At 37.8% G+C, this 19,040-nt stretch overlaps 1 protein-coding gene across 1 annotated transcript in view; it reads left to right on the top strand.

The window, feature by feature from the left end:
* The window catches only part of LUZP2 (leucine zipper protein 2), a 326,692-nt gene that overhangs the window by 256,407 nt on the left and 51,245 nt on the right, over positions 1-19,040 (top strand). Inside the window, exons 8-9 of the mRNA XM_052811608.1 lie at positions 1,870-1,932; positions 3,090-3,152. Of these exons, the coding sequence (XP_052667568.1) occupies positions 1,870-1,932; positions 3,090-3,152 (126 nt within the window). The remainder of the gene's footprint in view (positions 1-1,869; positions 1,933-3,089; positions 3,153-19,040) is intronic.

Here is a 19,040-nt window from a genome sequence, read left to right as displayed (position 1 = left end):
TCTCCAAACAGCACGTGTAGAAGTTAACGTATTAATAGAAGTATTTCTTATAGTAGCTTGTGCTTGGCAAAAGGAAGATAAATGAGCAAAAATGTCAGGCTTACTACTCATTCTTACTTTGGTTCTGAAATATGGATAGAGTCTGTTACCTAAACCAACCATCGCCAGGCTGTGAGGGGACTGGAGGATAATGAAGCTAGTTAGTCAAAACAAAGTGATGACTTGACTTCCTGGGTTAATTAAGTGCAGTTCCCTAATGAAGCAGTGCCTTTGGCACATCTGTTTGGCTGTCACCCTAAGAGGTGATGCTGATCTTTCATGTGAAACCAATCACATCTACTGTGTGATCACAGTACAAGGTAGCTCTGGTCAAGTAATAGATGTGTTGGGTGCTCTTCACCTCTTTGGTTTCTAGTTGGTTTATCTTTGTTCACCTTGTATCTGCTACCCAGTTCCCAAGGTGTTGCTCTGTGATGAGCTACAACATCGTTTTCAAATAAAGAAGAAAAGTAATCGACTGCGAGACTTATCAGAGCAACGTTTGTTCTCTCTCCCCACACACCCAGCCCTTTGCAAATCACATTCTGCAAGGCAGAATCTGGGTTGTCTCATTCCAAGTAACAACTCAGTTCCTTTCTGTTGTAGTAAAGAACTGTGGGTGCCCATGTCAAACAGCTGGAAAAGATTTATTGTTTCTGCAGCAGCGTATGTTGGTGCACGGCAGATAGCAACAGCGAAACGTGTGAAATGATAAAATATCTTCTCCTGATTTTGCAATCGTGCAAAGGAGGTTTCAAATGGAATTTTAATTTCTTTGCATTCACTTTAATATGAAAGGTTTTTTTCAAGGAAAAACTCCAAGCTTCTAATTCTGGAAATAAAGCTTCCAGTGTTTCAGTGGGATGTGGACCTAAATTTGAACTTGATGGAATTACCGTTTTTTCTCTAATGCCAGCTTGTTCTTGTGCACGATGTTCAAGAAAGCTATTGCTATTCAGTAATAAATATACATTCCTGAAACGTGGTGGGCTAGGTTTCTGTATGTGTATTCACAGTTTGTTAGCACAGGAGTTGATGGTTTTGGTGTTCTTTTCATTTCTTTTTTAGTGTGAGCATGTTTTGTCCAGCACTTGAAGATCTGCTTATCAAATACTTATGTTTCTAAGCAGTTTTGAAAGATGTCCGTGCTGCAGAGAAATCTTTACCCTTGACTGTCAATTACGGGATAATAAGAGTGAGAAGTGCAGAAAGAATTACCAGACTATTGAAAATTCGTTTTATCGAGGTTTATTATTTTCCCTGAAAATGAGAAGAACTACATTTTAAACTCCTACATGAAAAAGCATATTGAGTTGGCAAAATGCTATCAGGTAGCTAACCTTCTAAATTTTTTGATTACTTGCAGTTTTAAATTATGAAATTTAGCAGAGAGACCCCATGAATTTGATCATCAAGGTCAAGTGATGAGATCTTGGCCCTATTACTCAGTTGTTATAATGATTTACTGAAAATGATACTGAGCTATGCAGTTGACACCAGGTAAGGGTTATAGGGGTTTTTTCTTTCCTTTTTTACCTCAGCATATCCAATCTAAATTGCTTTCAGTTGCTAGAGTGTTTTGGAAGGTTTCTATGTGCAGTCCTGTTCCTGTGAAAGCGGGTTTTAGTGCAAAGTCATAGGCTTTTAGAATTCTGTAAGAGATGATATTGTGCCATGATGCATCTCTCTTCTTATCTGCGTCTTTGCTGGTGACTTGAAGGTGTTATCCATGTATGAAATAAAACCAGTATGATCAAATATTTAGAGGGTCCCTTAATATTTCAGTAACTCTCAGTAATAAAACTGTATTTTTTGTTTTCCCCCTCTCAGAACAAAAGCCTCAAAAACAAGCTCTTGTCAGGAAACAAGCTTTGTGGTATTCATGCAGAAGAGGTAAGTAATATTCCTCTCTATTCTAAATCTAACATACTCAAAAGAAGCTTGCATTACAGTCTTTTGTACTGAGGTTCTGGTATAGATTATATATTATGCGCGTATGGTGAGTGTTCCTAAAGCGCTCTCATCTCAACTCATTTCTGTGACATCACTAGAAGCAGCTCAAATGTATTAGAAAGTGAGCTGCAAACTCAAATTTTAGAGGAATAAAATAAAGTTTGGGCATGCTTACGAAAATTATATGTAGCTCTGTAGATGTATGATATACATCTACAACATATGTAAAACTGATTTCCTTTCCATGATCTCTACGCTAGACTAAGTCGGGAATAGCTAAATGCCTTTTTTGAAATTAACTTATAGAGACAACAGGGATTTATTATTATTGATTCCTAGAATGTTTCATTACTTCAAGGAAAAAGGGTCACTTTATGAAACAGAGGGAAAGAAATCTCCCCGCTACTGAAGAGCGAGCTAGCAAAGATAGTTTATGATACAAAAGCCCTATTTTTTTGCAAATACATAAATGTACAAGTAACTGCATTTGTGCGAGCAGTCCTTTTAGCTATTTAACTTTCCATGAAAGAGGGTATTACTATATGTGAGTCTGGTTTACTCATTTACATGACTTCAGTGATGGTTTTTTTGCATATATAATTCCTGTGAAAGTCATTGCACCTTGCCAGAATGAAACAGAAGCGTAACGCTGCTTCTTGACTAAAATTTTCATAATTATGGTCGAACGTGTTTTCTTCATTAAAGACTCTACCTTTTAACTTAGAGGTCAAAACTTATGAGGTCAAAGTAGTGTTTTCTAGTTATATTAGTTATTTAGCCTAACTGAAGACCTGCAACCACTGTTTCTGAGAAATCCTCAATTGTAGGAAATAATAGGGCTTGGGGGTAATTTTTTTTTTCTAGCTTGTCAAAATCTGTGTTATCTTCCTGTATCTTCATTGTTGTTTTCAAACATGCCACAGTATATGAATACAAACGTGCTACCCTGGAAAAGCAATTGATGTTGATTTTGGTTATTTTTCTGCATTTTAAAGCTTATCTATTTTCTGTTCTTGTCAGAACTTGCTACCTTTTTTTCTGATCTTAAAAGTAAATATTTAAAATAACCCCCTTGATTTTATTATCCTCACTTTCAGTCAAAGAAAATCCAAGCCCAGCTGAAAGAGCTTCGTTATGGGAAAAAGGATTTGATTTTTAAGGTAAGTTTTATTTCACTATAGTTAGCTAAAGTTTGAGAGTTAATATAGCATTGAAGTAAGCTGGGAGTATGGTAGCTGACTTTATTACTATAGTTGTAAGGAATCTTTTCCTTCTCACCATACTGAAAAGAGCTCAAAGCACCCCAGACAGACATAATACCATAATGCAATTTCAGAAATATCATCCATTTTCATTTCTTTTTTTTTTTTTTTTTTTTTTTTTTTGCAAACCACTATAACAGGGACAGTGCTTTTGATTAAATTGCTTTCTGGGGCAAAGAGGAGAAGATTCAAAGCCTAAAAAGTTGTCTGGTGTCTTTGTTTTTAAATAAACAAAAGCAGTGGCAAGTATTTACTTTATGAATATCTGTATTTACATGCTCACATAAAGCAATGTTCTAGTTTCCTGCTGGTAACCAAAACCTATTGCCCTATTCTATAGATTCTGTAACAGGTTTTTCATCTTTCTAACCGAACAATAGAATGTTTTACACATGGTTCTTGTTTTTTCTTTGATTAGCAGTCCTCCATGGCAATGCCAATTATTGTTAACACTTAAAGCAACTCTCTGTGTTTGTGATAAGCTTGAGCAACGGAATGTTGCTTAGGTCCCTGGATCCAAATTCCTGCTATAGGCTGAAACTAGAAAAAAAATGAAAAGCCTGTGGCTTATACAATCCAGAATAATAGCCTGTCTAGCTAGCACATTTCAAAAAAAAAAAAGAAAGAAAGGGGGGAGGGGGGAAGGACAAAACATAGAGACATTTGCTGAAGGGCATCAGTCCTTGTTAACACAGGGAGAAGTTAATACCTGTTAAAAAAGGAGGAGAGAGAGTCAGGTCACCTGACTGGAGGCTGCTAATTGAGTAGTGCTTTTATTCCCGGCATAAAGGATGAAGATAAGTAGTCATCTTCAGAGTGACTAGAGCTAAAATTACTTAAAAGTAATTCATCTCAATATGAGGTCCAAATTGCCTTCTGGAAGTATTTAACTCTCCCTACTGTCTCTCTATTGTATGCATAGTACTGTAAAGGTGGAATAATGTAGGCCATTTAAAATACAGTGTGATTTGTGTGATTTTTTTTTTCTTTCCTTTTTTTTTTTTTCATGCACAGGTTGATTCCAAGTTTTTTTCAGGAACATTTATTTCTGATCATCATGAGGCCCAAACCAGGGGAATAGATTTAGAGATTAAAAACTAGGCATATTATACATCTAGGCAGTTAAATTTTAATACTAGCTAGCATTAACAAAAATAATCCATTTTTCTTCAAATTCAGTTTAGGTATAATTGAGAGTTTGAACTGAGGAAAAGATTATAACTTATAATCTTGCCTTGGTGTGAAAGCTTGTTTTCTTTGGCTGAAGCAGTAGTTTTGTTCAGTACTACTGTCTACTTCTTGTTTTCATTATGCTAACATGCAGTGATCCCCAAACTGGATCTGAATGATGCTAGGTTGTGCTTAACAAGGGAACACCTGCTAAGTGCTGGCCACCTGAAAACAGTTTACAGAAGAGGAGAAGGAAAACACGAGCATGAAGAAGTGAACAAAGGGGAAGGGCTGTCTGGCAAGTCACTGGCATACATAAAATGAAATCCACCTTCTCCTGTTCCTAGTTCAGTAAACTATGATAATGTAGAGGTTAAGGTATAGATGTAAAATCAGGGGTTTGTGGTGGAGGGGAGGGAGTTCCTCATGTTATAACGGAGGTGATGCGCCCAGTGTGAATAGAAGCGGGTCTCATCTGACTGGGTATGGATGTCTGCACCATAGGCTCCGCTTCTAATCCTTGGAGAGTTATTCAGTACTGCCGTGGGAGTCTGGGAAATATACCTTCTCCTAAAGGCTATGTCTACATTTAACCACATGAATTGTGCCTTAAACTCCTTGACCTACACTGAATAGACATAGTTCTTGATCATGAAGGAATACTAGGGCCACCAGCTCCGATGTAAGTCCCCAGTTACGTAGGGTGTGTTCTGCTCTGAATGCATTTACTTGCAAGATAGGGAAAATGTTACTCGCATTTTAGGGAAATTGTGAACTAATGTAATTTAAAACGCTTTGAGAACTTTAGATGGACGGTGTTAATGAATTGTGAAACGGATTCCAAAGTCCCATGTACTGAGAACTGCATGAGCAAATATCTGAAACATCTCTTGGCCATGTGCAGCACTGTATGACATTGACTGCCTGATTTGCTAATTTGATATATCTGTATCCTTTACGGGTAGCCAGAAATGTTTTTGTCGATCTTTTTCCTGACTACAGAAATTTGATATATGAAGAAAAGGGAACAGCAAGCTTATGCTATCCTCCTAAATAACGGTGTGAGATGTGGGAAGGGGTAGATTCAGTGTGCTGTTTTGTGCGTGTTTAAGGTGTGAAGACAGACACACTGAACAGAGTAGAAGCCATTTGGTATAGGGAGGAAAGCTTTTTAAATATCTCTCTGATCGGAGAGAGGCTGCCAGGTTTGGGCAAGAGCAGGTGGTATTTCATTTCTAATTGCTTTGATAATAGAAACTAAACAGATTTCATGTTATCATTGCTGTTGAAGCTGTTTGGTGAAGCTCTGATTCTTTCTGATAAAAGATCAAAACGGTGGCTGGATAGTCTTCTGCCAGCACAGAGCATGAATGGTGTGTGTGATAATCTCCCGGCTGCTAGTTACTGTCAGGTTACAGGACTTCTACCCTTTCCCCCTTCCACCGCGTTCCCACCCTATCAATCCTTATGTTTTCTGTGTGCCTTACTGAGGACTTTAGGGAATTGTGTTCTCTGTATAGCTCCGAACATTGCAAGCTTCTCACAGCAGTTCACCAGAAGGATGTAAACTTCAGGCTATTAGATTTCTGAAGGGCTTGAGGGAATGCTTTGATCCATGCCCATTAAACTATTGCTTTCTGCAGTGGAATTAATTGCGCAGATACCCGTGAAGTAAGTAGGGAGGGGTTGTTTGCTTTTTTTTTGGCATAATCAACACTGAGAAAGTAGTTCTTAAATTCTGGTAACTATTATTGTCAATGACTCTGTACTGACTAGAGCTCTGGGGATTAAGTGGGAGAGGAAGAGGAAGGGGGGAAAAAAAGACTGCTTCCTCCTTTAATACTCCAGTGAATTGCTAAATGATATCTACTTTTAACATTGTGTGACAGTAACTTAACAAGCGGTAGCAAATATAACATGAGTTCATCGTATTTGGCATGTATTTACTCTTACGTTTTCAGAGCGTTTTGTAATCTAGCTGATTAATTAAGTAGCTTGTGTATAGGTATATTTATATTTTTCTATCTCTCTCTATGTAATATAATGCCATGCAACTGCTAAGCAGGGAGAGTCACAAAAATTTAGTGATGTGCTCAAGGCCATGGAGGTTGTCAGTATCTACTGAGATTAGAATTTGAGCTCCTGCCTCTTTGTCAGAGTGCAGTCCCTTAAACCCTGCAGCACAGTATCCTTAAAGAACTGACAAAAGTTGAAATTTGCTTGGTATTATAGTGAGAAAGATAAGGAATGATTAATAAAAATTTTCACTCAAGCTTCTTAATTTTATAGCTGCCTTTGCCAGTACATATTTACTAGTTCTGAATGAGTCCACTCTTAATTGCAATAATTTAAATATGGTCTTAAAACCCTGATTCACTGAAGTACTCTTAAGTTTAAATGCTTTGCTAAATCGAGGTCTACATTTGTTTCAGGTGTTCATAACCACTTCTTTTTAAATTACTCTTCCTTCATTAACTGTCTTCCCATCATTCGGCTATACTGTCCTAGAAGTAGTCACATGTTTTACTAAATTAAAAAAAAAAAAAAAAAAAATTTCCATGAAATGCAACCATATGTGTGTGTCTGATAGGAATAAGAGGTGAAGAAAAATAATCTAGCAATAACTTTCACTATCAGTTTATATATGTATCTTGTATTTTTGAAATCGTTGTTCTTTTAAATGTACAAGGTGAGAAGGGTTCACTGTTATGGCTTGAGTATATCATTGTTTACATTTTTTGCGAATAATTTCTAAGGATTCTGCTTCAGAGTTTCAGAAGTATGAATTTCAACTACTGCCTCATCTGTTTTCCCTTTTGTTATTTAAATTCTGAGACAAAATATATTGATAGACAGTCCTAAAACCCCCCAAAAGTTCAAATGTGTACGCTTAGCCTACCAATGTCCTTAATCTTTGTTCCACGGTAGAATTTAAATTTAAATAAGCAAGTAAATATCATCTGCCTTACAACAAATTAGGTAATTGCTAATAAGTGTTCCGTACATGGTCTTACCACAAGTGAGATGGTTTATAATTACGCACCTTCCTCTGAAGAGCAAACCACGTTTCCTCCAGTTGGGTACAGGGACGTGGCCGGTTCCTGAAGCGTAGATGTCACGGTGGGTATTTACACTGACCGACCACTTGCCTGTGGCCCTGGGGGGTCCTCAGACCTCTCCACATATTTAAAGCCAGCGGGTGCCCAGGTAATAGCGTCAAACCAGCGGACGTCCGGGAAGACCAGTGCGGGGCTGGGAGATGAGCGGCATTAGGAAGCGGCAGAGATGGAGGTGCTCAAATAGAGAGGGAAAAGAGAAGGTGGGCAGGGAGGTTAGTGGGGGTGACTGGAAGAGCAGAAGAGGGGAGGGAAGAGGGAGGAAGGAGGGAGGGAAGAGGAGAACCTTGGTCCCGACGCTTGACGGCCTCTGCTGCTCCTCACAGTGGTCTACCTTGTTTCTGTGGTGGTACTCTTGAACTCGCACGTTTCCGTGAAGTGCAGTATCAGAAATTAAGAGCAAGTTTGTCTTTTACCCTTAGTTCTCTTTTATGCTCCTGAATAGTGTTTCAGGTACTGGGCGCTGGATACCTCTAAATGACTAAGCAGTACCGTGTCAACGTCTCCAATTCAGGCTTGCCTTATAACTGCTTACACAGACTTCTATAAGGAAGAGAAGGCAGGTTAAAAATAATGTTTTATTTTGTTTTTCTTTCAAGGACTTGTTTCAAGAAAGTATTTCTGTCTGGGAAACACCTGAATTGACTTTATATATGAGGGACAAAGGATATGTTTTAAAGACTTACCTAACTAAACTGACATTTAAAGTCAAAACCATTTTCCAAATTCTTTGAAACACGTAGTGCTACACCAATCAGTTCGTTATCTGGATGTGTGAAAACCGTTTTAAACCATGCATTTGCTATGGTAAATAGAGTCAAAGGAAAGCAAAACTATGTGAGATTGTTCACATCATACTGACTGGACGTGGTAAATATTTATACAGTTCCTTCCTCTAAAGTAAAATTGATGCCACCATATGTGTTTTCCTGCTTATTAGCAGTATTTAATTACATGCCACAGTAAACCTATTTCCTGGAGTTGCAAAGTATTTATTTCTGTAACGCAGACTATGAGATTCTGCATTCCCTACAGAGAAAGAGGTGAAATGATTAAAGAAAAACGAACAAACAAACAAAAAAAACCAGGAAACCACCAAAGACCTGACTTAGCAGAGAACTTGTGTTAAACATTAAAATTGTTGTCTGGGCTTGAAATAATCGATTACATAATTTTGGATTTGTGATAACCTTTTACAGAAGTGCTTTGTGTGCTTGCACATGTATCAAGATGCAAAAGTTTCAGGTTTTCCAATACAATTCTAACTATTTGCGTACAGCTGGCAGTCAGGCTTGACCCAAATCCAGCCATTTCATAAATGTACATCCACTTCACCCACGATTTGCACCTGCTTGTATTAAAATTGTTATCAACTGCAGAATTCACCTGACCTTGCGTGTTTGAAAAAGGAGTCCATTTAACACATTTTAAAGGATTCTTCATTACGTTGAAAGTACCATAAAACTCCTCCTTTCCTTGCAGAAAGCTTTCCAAAAAAGCAACGTTGTTTTCCTTAAACTTTATTTATACATTGATTTATTTGGCACAAATAGAATGCTCTTATCTTTGTTGTTGCTTTTACATTGCCCTGTAATGCTAACTGTAACTGCTGTAGCTCAATGTTGAAGGGAGATGATAAGAGAAAACTGAGGACAGTTTCCTATGGGCCTGTCATATCAACTTTCCTGAGAGAATACTATAACTCATCTCACTTTCAGACAGAATCTCCAGCCTGTATACTGTGTTTATTCATCCAATGTGTTTCCTCAGCATCTGGATCTTCTGCGGTCTCCCTTGGGAAATTTAGCAATGCTGCTTAGGAAAAACAAAACAAAATATTATAAAATATCAGTTATAAACATAAATGTAATGCAAAATACTAGAGATTTTTTTTTTTTTTCCAGAGATCTTAAACTAGTGATTCTGTTAGGGAGAAGAAGTTTGTAAGCTACAGGCTGACTTCAGCACATTGCATAACAACTGAATAGAGTCTGGAAGAGGAGACTTACCGGTTATTACGCATTTAATGCATAGCATTTTTAAGCATATAGTTTTGAGAGAATAACTATCAAAGACTTCAGATAAGAAAATATTATCTATAAAGTTTCCCTTGACTTTGTCAGAAATGACAAAGGAATGAGTAGAAAGTAGCAAACTGAACCACCTTTTAGCTACTTTTTTATTTATTTTGTGATGTTTTCTATTTGACAAATTTATTCTCATTGGTCTGCTGTGACTCGAATATTACTCTTTGATGATTTTATTAGCAAAAAGAGGTTATTTTTCTTTGACTTGAGTTTACTTTTCTCTAAAAGCCTTTGCTTTTCTTACAAAGGATGAAGAAGAATTGAAAAGCGCCCATAACACAAGCAGACTCTGATAGACGATGAAATGAAAAGTCTGAAAATATTCTTATGGACTTTTCCTTTTAAATACATAAATAAAAAAAGTTACTTTGTATTTACTGAGATCAAAAATTCTTATACATATGTGGCAATCCCGTCAGCACTGGTTCAGTTCTGGCAAAAGCTTAGAAGGCTATGGAAAAGAGAAAGGATGTTCCATATTCTTTGACTCCAAAGAAGGTTCAATTATATATATGTGTGTTATTCTTTCACAATGCTTATCTAAATTTTTTTTTTTTTTTTTTTTTTTTTTTTTTTAAGAAACTTGCAGCAGTTCAAACTCTATGTATTTCTGCTGCTTTGGTCTATTCTAGTCTATTAGCCTTAGTAGCAGAAAATGTTTTTGCATGTCTTGAATCTTCCTTACTGAAATTGAAGCCAATTAGTTATCATGCTATCTCCCATAGACTTGGAGAATAGATATATTTTTTTTTAAAATCCCTTCCTTTAAAGCAATATTTTGCATATTTTGAGATTATTATCCTGTGTCTCTCACAGTGTTCTTTGTTAGACTAACATAGGTAGAATTTTTTTTTCCAGTCTTGCTTCTCAGTACATGTTTGCACACGATTAATGTTTCATGTTAGTCATATCTGAACTTGTTGTCTTTGGTCCCTGTTCATTTGCAGTGCCCTAAAATGGACACTGAAGGGCAGCTGGCCATTTCACTCATGCTGAGCAAAGCAAAAGGATTTTTGTAGTCTGTACCCACAGTGTTCTTTGCCTTTTCTACAAAAACGTGACATATTCAGTGGTGATATCATCTAGAGTCATTCATCCCTACGGTTCTATATTCTATATTTGTTTTATCGATTATTCCTGTCTGCATTTAGCATCTTATACTTGTCTTTAGTGAATGTCATCTTATTTTTTCCAGTCTGTCAGGATACATTTAGATAAATCCTATCTTCTATGACACACAGAGTTCTGGTTTGATGTCACCAGAATATTTAATGAGTTTATGTTTAGTTCACTGTTCAGTTCATTAATGATATATATACTAAATAAAACTCTGTCCCCTGGAGAGGTAGTCTGATTATTCTTTGCAGTACTTTTCCAAAAATGAATGTTGTACTAATGGATCTATAAGTCATGACCTCTTCAGTTTGTCTCTTTCTCAAGAGGGATATCATGCATATTCTTCTCCAGTCTTCAGGTTCTTCAGCCACTGCTGAATCTGTAAGGAACTTAGAGCCTAATACCACTTCCTAAAGCAATAAAAATGATGATGCACAACCGTGACTAACAGAAAACAATCAAGTGAAAACTCCTACCAATCTGTAATTGGACAGAGGTGTATTAGAGAGGAAAATGATCTTTTGCCTAAAACAATTTGTCTAAAGATCTAGGACTACACCTAAAAAAAGAGGTACTGCGTACCATAGCATTTAAATTTGGCTGAAAAGGGGTGGATATGGTGGTGGAAAAAAATTGTGTATCGACCCACCAAAACCCATCACTGTTTAATATCTTCATAAGTGATCTGGATGACGGGATCAAGTGTACCCTGATGAAGTTTGCTGATGATACCAAACTGAGTGGGGAGGTAGACACTTCGGAAGGGAGAGCCGCCCTGCAGGAAGACCTGGATAGGCTGGAAGAGTGGGCTAATGAGAACCTCATGAAGTTCAACAAAGACAAAGGTAAGGTCTTGCACCTGAGAAACCATAATCCAGGGGTGCAGCACAGGCTGGGATCTACTTGCTGGGCAGCAGCTCTGTGGAAATGGATGTGGGCGTCCTGGTGGACAACAAGCTCAATATGAGCGAACAGTGCGCTGCTGCAGCAAAGAAAGCCAACAGGATCCTGCATTGCATCAACAAGGGCATCACCAGCAGAGAGAAAGAAGTCATTATCCCACTCTACTCAGCACTTATCAGGCTACACCTGGAATACTGTGTTCAGTTTTGGTCCCCGCCATACCAAAAAGCTGTGGACAGGCTGGAGAGGGTCCAGAGAAGGGCCACAAAGCTGATCAAAGGACTGGGAAGCCTGCCATATGAGGAAAGGCTGAGAGAACTGGGTTTGTTCAGCCTTGAGAAAAGAAGGCTTAGGGGACGCCTGATCACCATGTTCCAGTATTTAAAGGGTGGCTACAAAGAAGATGGAGACTGCCTCTTTACAAGGAGTCACATGGAAAAGACGAGGGGTAATGGGTACAAGTTACTCCTGGGGACATTCCAACTGGATACAAAAGGACAATTTTTCTCAATGAGAACAATCAGCCATTGGAATAATCTCCCCAGAGAAGTGGTGGATTCCCCAACATTGGACACTTTCAAGATTCAGCTGGGCAGGGTGCTGAGCCATCTTGTCTAGACCGTGCTTTTGCCAAGAAAGGTTGGACCAGATGATCCCTGAGGTCCCTACCAACTTGGTATTCTATGAAAGATATCGTTGAATTTGCCCCAGACCTTGAGAAATGACCTCAGTAGTATTATTTTCAGTAATTATTTCAAACTATGATTTGTTTTCCTGTAGTGAAGGTCTATGAGGGTAGGAGACAGCATCGTGGCTGCAAGTATTGCAAAATGCTTTTCTTCATCTTTAGCTCAGGAATTATCATCTTTGTGCTAATATTACTAAACATTTGTGAGTAATAGATGCAGTGATGTGATGGTTATACATGCAGTTCAGGTTGTCTACAAGCCCAGAACTTATGGAGTGGTTTGTATTTCATGCTCTGATTCCATTTTTATACATTGGTTTGTGCAAAGCCAGACAGAAAGATTGATGACATTTCTCTTTCAAAGCATTTTCAATACAAGGTAATTACAAAATTAGTAAAGTTATATGTTTAATAGCTTAATCAGCAATTAATGCTCTTTCACAGAAGTTGCTGTATCTGGTGATGTGTGACAGCCAGGACCACGTTGTTAGGGAGAGCTGGATTTTTGTGTTGCAGTGTGATAATGTACAGCTATTACTTTGATGACTTGCTTGAAAATAGTGTGTTTTTCTTCAAGGAGTATCCTTGTTTGTTGAAAGCCATCAGGATGACAGGAAGAAAACTAAGTATATTCCTGAAAGCAATTGCATTGGTGGCTTAGGCAATGGAAATATAGTGTAGATTCTATTCATGTTTGAAGTTGTTATATGAAGATTGTTCTATTTATATGTGAGTTTCTAGAATGTGATAATTTTACAGAATTCACTTTTTACTGTTTTGAGAATAATAGGATTTAATAAGAATTTTGTGCCAGGTCGGGGTTTTTTGCTGATGAATCTGGCAGGCTGCATCCTGAGGTGGATGACTGATGGGCTCGGCCGCGCAGGCTTTTATGGGTTAATATGTCATGAGTGAGAACTGATGTTTAATATAAGAGATTGTCGACTCTTCCTTGAGGTATTTCTACTTCGTAAAATAATGAGTGTTGGATTTAGTCTTCATGGTTTAGGATCTCTAAAGCTCTTGCTACATGTCGTTCAGTCTTAGAAACTGCTAGAGTTTTTTTCACTCCAAGTGAGAAGACTTATGATGTTTTTATTTTTCTATAATGCTTTTGTTGATTATTGACTCTGGGATTTCTTTTTTTTCCTTGATCAAGTCCGTATGTTTGTACACTTTTAGATATGTAGCTGGAAGTTGCCCACTGGATGTATGATTTTGGTTTTCAGGTTATCAATTATTTGTGAGTAGATCTGGCTACTTATTGGATGTAGAAAAATGCTTTAAGACAGGATATTATTGAGTTGTTTTTCTCGGTAGAAGCTGAAGCCCCTGGGAGAGACAGGAAATTGAAATTTGCTTAGTTGATTTTTGTAAAATATATTAGGGCTGTTGCATAAATATCTGTAGTTGATGTTTGGGTGGTAAGAGATGGCATGATTACTTTTCACATAGCTGTCTTGTTGAGATAACATAATTAGGGTAGGGATCGTTTCCTCATCTTCTGTTACATGGACTTTTAGCACTGTATAGTAAGTACTTCTTGTTTTCATGAAGCGCACGATTTTTTTTTTTTTCATTTTTTTTGTATTAGGTAATTTTTTTTTCCTGAATAGCAGTATAGTGTATTTTCATGACCTTAACAAAAATATATTTTGAAAGGCTTATCTAGGTTACTTGTGTTTTGCTTAGGAAGTAGATGTCACTGTTTACTTCGGCCCCTTTTTGCTGGTGCATATTTTCTTTTCAAATGCCGTACTTTAGCATTTTGTATGTTGTTGCTTTGATGTTATAATCGTTAGTAATGTGTTAACGTTAGCATATTATGTTAGCAAGACAGGAGGGGCCTGAAGATGTAAACAGAATTGGCTGCTGAAAAATACAGGCTATTTGGAGACATGGGAATTTTTTTAATATAAAGAGATAAGTGACATGCAAGAAGGCGGAGGGATGTCATCATATATATTTCCCAGTAAGGACATTGGATTATGTATTAACATAATTCATTGATACCCTTATTGAAACAAACCTTCTACTATTCTATTTTTTTAGTGGTTTCATGCAGTTTTGGAAATAACAGATTTGCGAAATGTGAATATTGTTTCAGTGCTTAGTAATTCAGGTCTATCAGTTTATTGTCAGTACATTTTTATAACACAGTTTTGAGCACGAAAAATAATTGTAACTTTTTTAATGAACTGAAAAAATGAATTTTAAAGTTTCTATATGGCCCCGAGGATGTGGCCTTAAGGGTATGGACTTGCATTAGACGGTAATGCAGTTTTAAATAGCTGCTTTGAGTTACCGTGTGAGACAAGGCTAGTCAATAGCCAGCGTGAGACAAGGTTACTTACATCTAGCAGCAGCAGCTCCATGTTTAACTGGCAGCGTACAGCTATTCAATCAACTTACAGACCTGGTCCAGTTCCCATTAAAATGAGGAGAGGTTTACTATTGATAGTCAATGGATATTGACTGGGGCTTTGACTGACATTTTCCAAGTGGTTTAATTATAATAATGATTTTGAGTGTGCCCAGTAGGGTTGAAAAATTTAAAAACCTTTGTCACGTAAAGTATTGAAAAATTCCAAACTGCCCAAAGATCAGAGAAAAAAATAGGACTGAGGGAAGGGCATGTAAGAAGCTGAAAGATGAGCCATAGCTTCACCTTGTGTAAATGTGCAGCAGGAAAAAGAGAAAATGTTTTCTATGAAAACTATGGACCTGGATCCACGTGTGTTATATGTCAAAAGGGGGCAAGAAGTTGTACGAGTAATGCCGATGCCGGGAGTATACTTTGAGAGCAACGGTTTTGGCACAATCATTTTTCTTCAACATTTAAGCTTCTGCAGTGGTAGGTGCTGTAGAAATTGCCAGGAAAAATGTCTTTTTCTGAAATATTAGAACTGAAGACATTTTATGCTGAGGATATCGGGGACAAGATGTGCTGTCAGCCTCCGTGCACAGAGGGAGGGAACGGTCAGGCACAACATGACAAACTGTGGAAACGAAGAGCGGGTGCCAGCCACGGTGCCCATGCTTGTTGGGTTTCCCTGGAACCGGAGAAGCCAGAGGAGCAGCCAAGGTGTGGTGTCTTGGGCACCGGGTCCTTGGTGGCACCTGGCACACGCCGAAATCCAGAACCAGCCCTGGGGCTCCTTGATGAACCATGCTGTGGGGTGATGGCTTGGGAGATCACCTGGCTCCAGGCAATCAGCATCTGGAGCCCATTGACATGTACGTCCCAAATTAGGTGTGCTTCCTAGCAGAGGCAATTCTGAATGCCTCGGCATTTGTTCCAAATCGGAGGGAAATAAAAATGATTTGGGAAGATAGTTCTGCATCACTTAGTCTCCTCCTTCCTTGAACTTGTTTTCTGAGATATTACTGAAAGCTAATTCAGAATTATCTATGGGATGATCTGCAGCATGAAGTTCTCAAAACAAACACAGTATATTTAACCTGCATTTGGGGAGGGTTTTTGAAATTTCTGAATTACTCATTGTTGGCTGATTTAGAGGCACTTTGCAGTAATGAACATGCTGGTGTTAATGAATACTGTATGTGTTGGGTGTTTTAGGTTTTACTTTATTCATCAGCTGAACATGAGGTAAAGTTTTTAAAATGGAGTTTTAAGACGTTATCTCTTGACAAACACTTTTGAGTGATATTACCAGAAATACTATTCTGTTTTCTTTGTTTTGTATTTTCCTGACTGAATTATACTTTTGACTGGAATGGTCAAATCTTAGAAAGAAACCCCAAAACCAAAAAGCTGAACCTTTGGGCAAGATGTTAACTAATCCTCTCAAGAAAAAAGGAAGTAAATGTTTCCAGCGCACTACTGACAGCGGCGTAGACCATTCTGGTGTGCCTAACGTGAATTTTAAAATGCCTACCCCCTCAGCGTTTGTTCTCGTACTGCTAAAATAAGCAACACAATTGTTTAAAGAAGACTGACTTAGAAAAGAAAGAGCAGTACGTTGTTGTAATCATGTGGATCGGTTATCCATCGGAAACAACAACCGGTGCTAAAACCTAAGGTGCTCCGGCCTGATCCGAAGGGAGGAAAATCCCCTACGGGAGGTAAAGGGGCAGACCAGGCGCAAAGGTGAGTGATGCGGCTCTTCTCTTCGTGCGCATCCTCTGACTGTGTTTCTGCAGAGAAACAGTTGTTTTCCTTTAGTTAGAGGCCAAGTACTTTAGTAAAACCCTAGCGAGCTGCTGTTTTGCTTTCGCTGTAATGAGTTTTATGTGAAGGAAAAGCATGAGGGTTGGGGAAGGAAAAGTGAAATTTCAGCTAATAAAAAAGCACAAAGGTCTTATTTCCTTTTTTTAATGTACATCTGGAACAGTCAGAAATGAGAGATAAAAGTATTGTGGCAGTAACGAGCATTAAGAAAATGTACAAGCTGTGAGACTTTGCAGAAATGATGTTTTTAACTGACTTTTCTTGTAAGTGCTTGAAATATAATTCAGATATTGCTGAACGTCTGGGTTTTGCTGCACGTCTGATTAAATGGAATAGCTGCCAAAAAGTGTAACACATTTAACACCTTGGCTACAGTAAACAGTACAATTTAGAAGCGCAAGTGCCTGTTTTTCTAAGATACAAATAATGCTTACAGAATAAGCACAGTCGAATTGTGTTTACCGGATAATTTATTCAAGTTTCCGGTTAAGTGGTTTCCAATTTAAAAAGTTGTCCTAGTTAGAAAATATAATCAATTATAAAATAAAAAGTTGTACATTACGTATTTTTATCTTTTTTGTTAAACATTTATTTAAGGCTATGTGGGAAAAAGTGGAGTTCAGAATACCCAACCTATTTAACGTGTGATTAAACATCACTTAGTCAATCATGTTTTCTAATTAAGCAGAATGTGTGTTAATTCTGTCCTCGGTAAACAGCAATCCTTGGTATGAAATACAATACATCCTTAAACGTTTTGTAATAACCAAATAAAATCCCAATTTATCATGTCTTGAAGTAAAGAAAACCCGGTCGTGACTATGTTTATCTCTGCACGTGTGAGTAATCCTTCTAATGTGAAGCTATAACCTAGCCTGTTCTGGCCAAAAAAAAAAAAAACCAAACCTTTGAAATTTTGTGTAAGGAAAAGAAAGGGAATGGAGTATTTTAAGCAGCTACAAGTTTAAAAAACCAAACCAAAAAAACAACACCCCCCCACGCCCTCCCAAAACATAAAAAAAAAAAAACAACCACTAGCAAAAGCCATCATAATATACTTTATATTCCACACTGACATGCTGTATAAAGTTTCTGGGAAAGAAATGCTAGAAAGCCTTTTAAAAAACAATTTTTGGCTGTGCTAAGAAGCGTGCAGTATTTGTAATAGCTGTACAGCTGGGCAGCCGCCTCACCTGCCTGATCGGAACCGTAACCCTTAATTATTCTGGGGGTGGAATTCCTACCCTGCTATTAACACGGAATAGATCAGGGATTAAATAAGACTGAAATATTAAGGTGGGCACCATGCTCTCTGTCCTCCTTCCGACCCACGCAGCATGCCCAGTATTTAATTGTACTAAGGGGTCTTGTTTCTGGCACTGCTCAGAAGGAAATAGGATTGTCTGGGGGTTTTTTTTCAGTGAGTCATTGGGTTATTTGGTTTGTTAAATTGTACACAGAAATAGGATCACAGCCTGGTTTTGCTGACCTGTACCTTCAGGAAAAGTCTAGTAACTCACCTCAAAAGGTGAGAAGCTTTAGGTTTTGCCTGACTCCTGAGAAGAAATGGGAGGACTGGGAGGAGGAGATGTCTGTGGGTTTGGGAAGAAAGTTCAGCTCTACCTTTTCAGGGTAAAATACCAACAAGAACACTTAAAGTAGCTGTATGTGGAGCTTATTTGTAAAGTACCGTGTTGTTATCAACAACATATAATCCACCGGTAATTTATTCGTTGTATTTACGTGGGTATGTTTGTCCCAAGAAAGATCATCGAAAGGATTAATTTCTTAGAACAAACAAAAGCTATAACTTCTCCAAAGGTACACAAAAGACCACTAGTGAATGTTTTTTTCTTTTGCTGTGACTAAGGAAGTGAGAAGTGTAAAGCTTCTAGCCACTGTTTTTCAGATTACAAAGCTCCTGTCTCCCCCCCCCGTTTTGTTGTTTTTCTGTGCCTTTGAGGAATACAAACATCTCAATTACCTACATTATATTGATATGATATTTATAAATTCTTGAACATTCAAAGTCTTCATCCAAAAAGACATGTAAGCATTGCCTTCACATTTTTTATGTATATGCAGAAATTCTCTCTGGTCTCAATTACTCGTTACAAAAAATTCGATGTCATTTTGGATTTCTCTTTGTCTTCCTGAAATCAGACTAGTCTTTTCTTTTTGCTTTTTGTATTTATGCCTGGAAGAATTTAAATATGGACATTTTGTCTAATGTAATTCACAATGGGTAAAGGTAAGCACATTCATTTAAGTGAGTTAGAAAAGTGTACTTCACTGACAGTAATTGCGCAGTGCACTCTTTCAGAGGATGAAAAAATTAATTATCTCACTGTTTCCTCTGTAAGACCTGTTTCTGCAAGAATGCCTAAGAGAAACTTAATATTTTTAAGTTTTTTCAGACTATGCTCTTGAAAGGCACTTTACTCCTTATCAGAATTGGCCTTGTGTAGTCCTACTGGTATTTTGCCTTTTTTCTTTATTCGGTATCCAAGCCAC

The sequence above is a fragment of the Harpia harpyja genome, chromosome 16, assembly GCF_026419915.1.
Source record: "Harpia harpyja isolate bHarHar1 chromosome 16, bHarHar1 primary haplotype, whole genome shotgun sequence".
NCBI classification, from domain to species: Eukaryota; Metazoa; Chordata; class Aves; order Accipitriformes; family Accipitridae; genus Harpia; species Harpia harpyja.
This window is presented reverse-complemented; position numbering and strand designations above follow the sequence as displayed.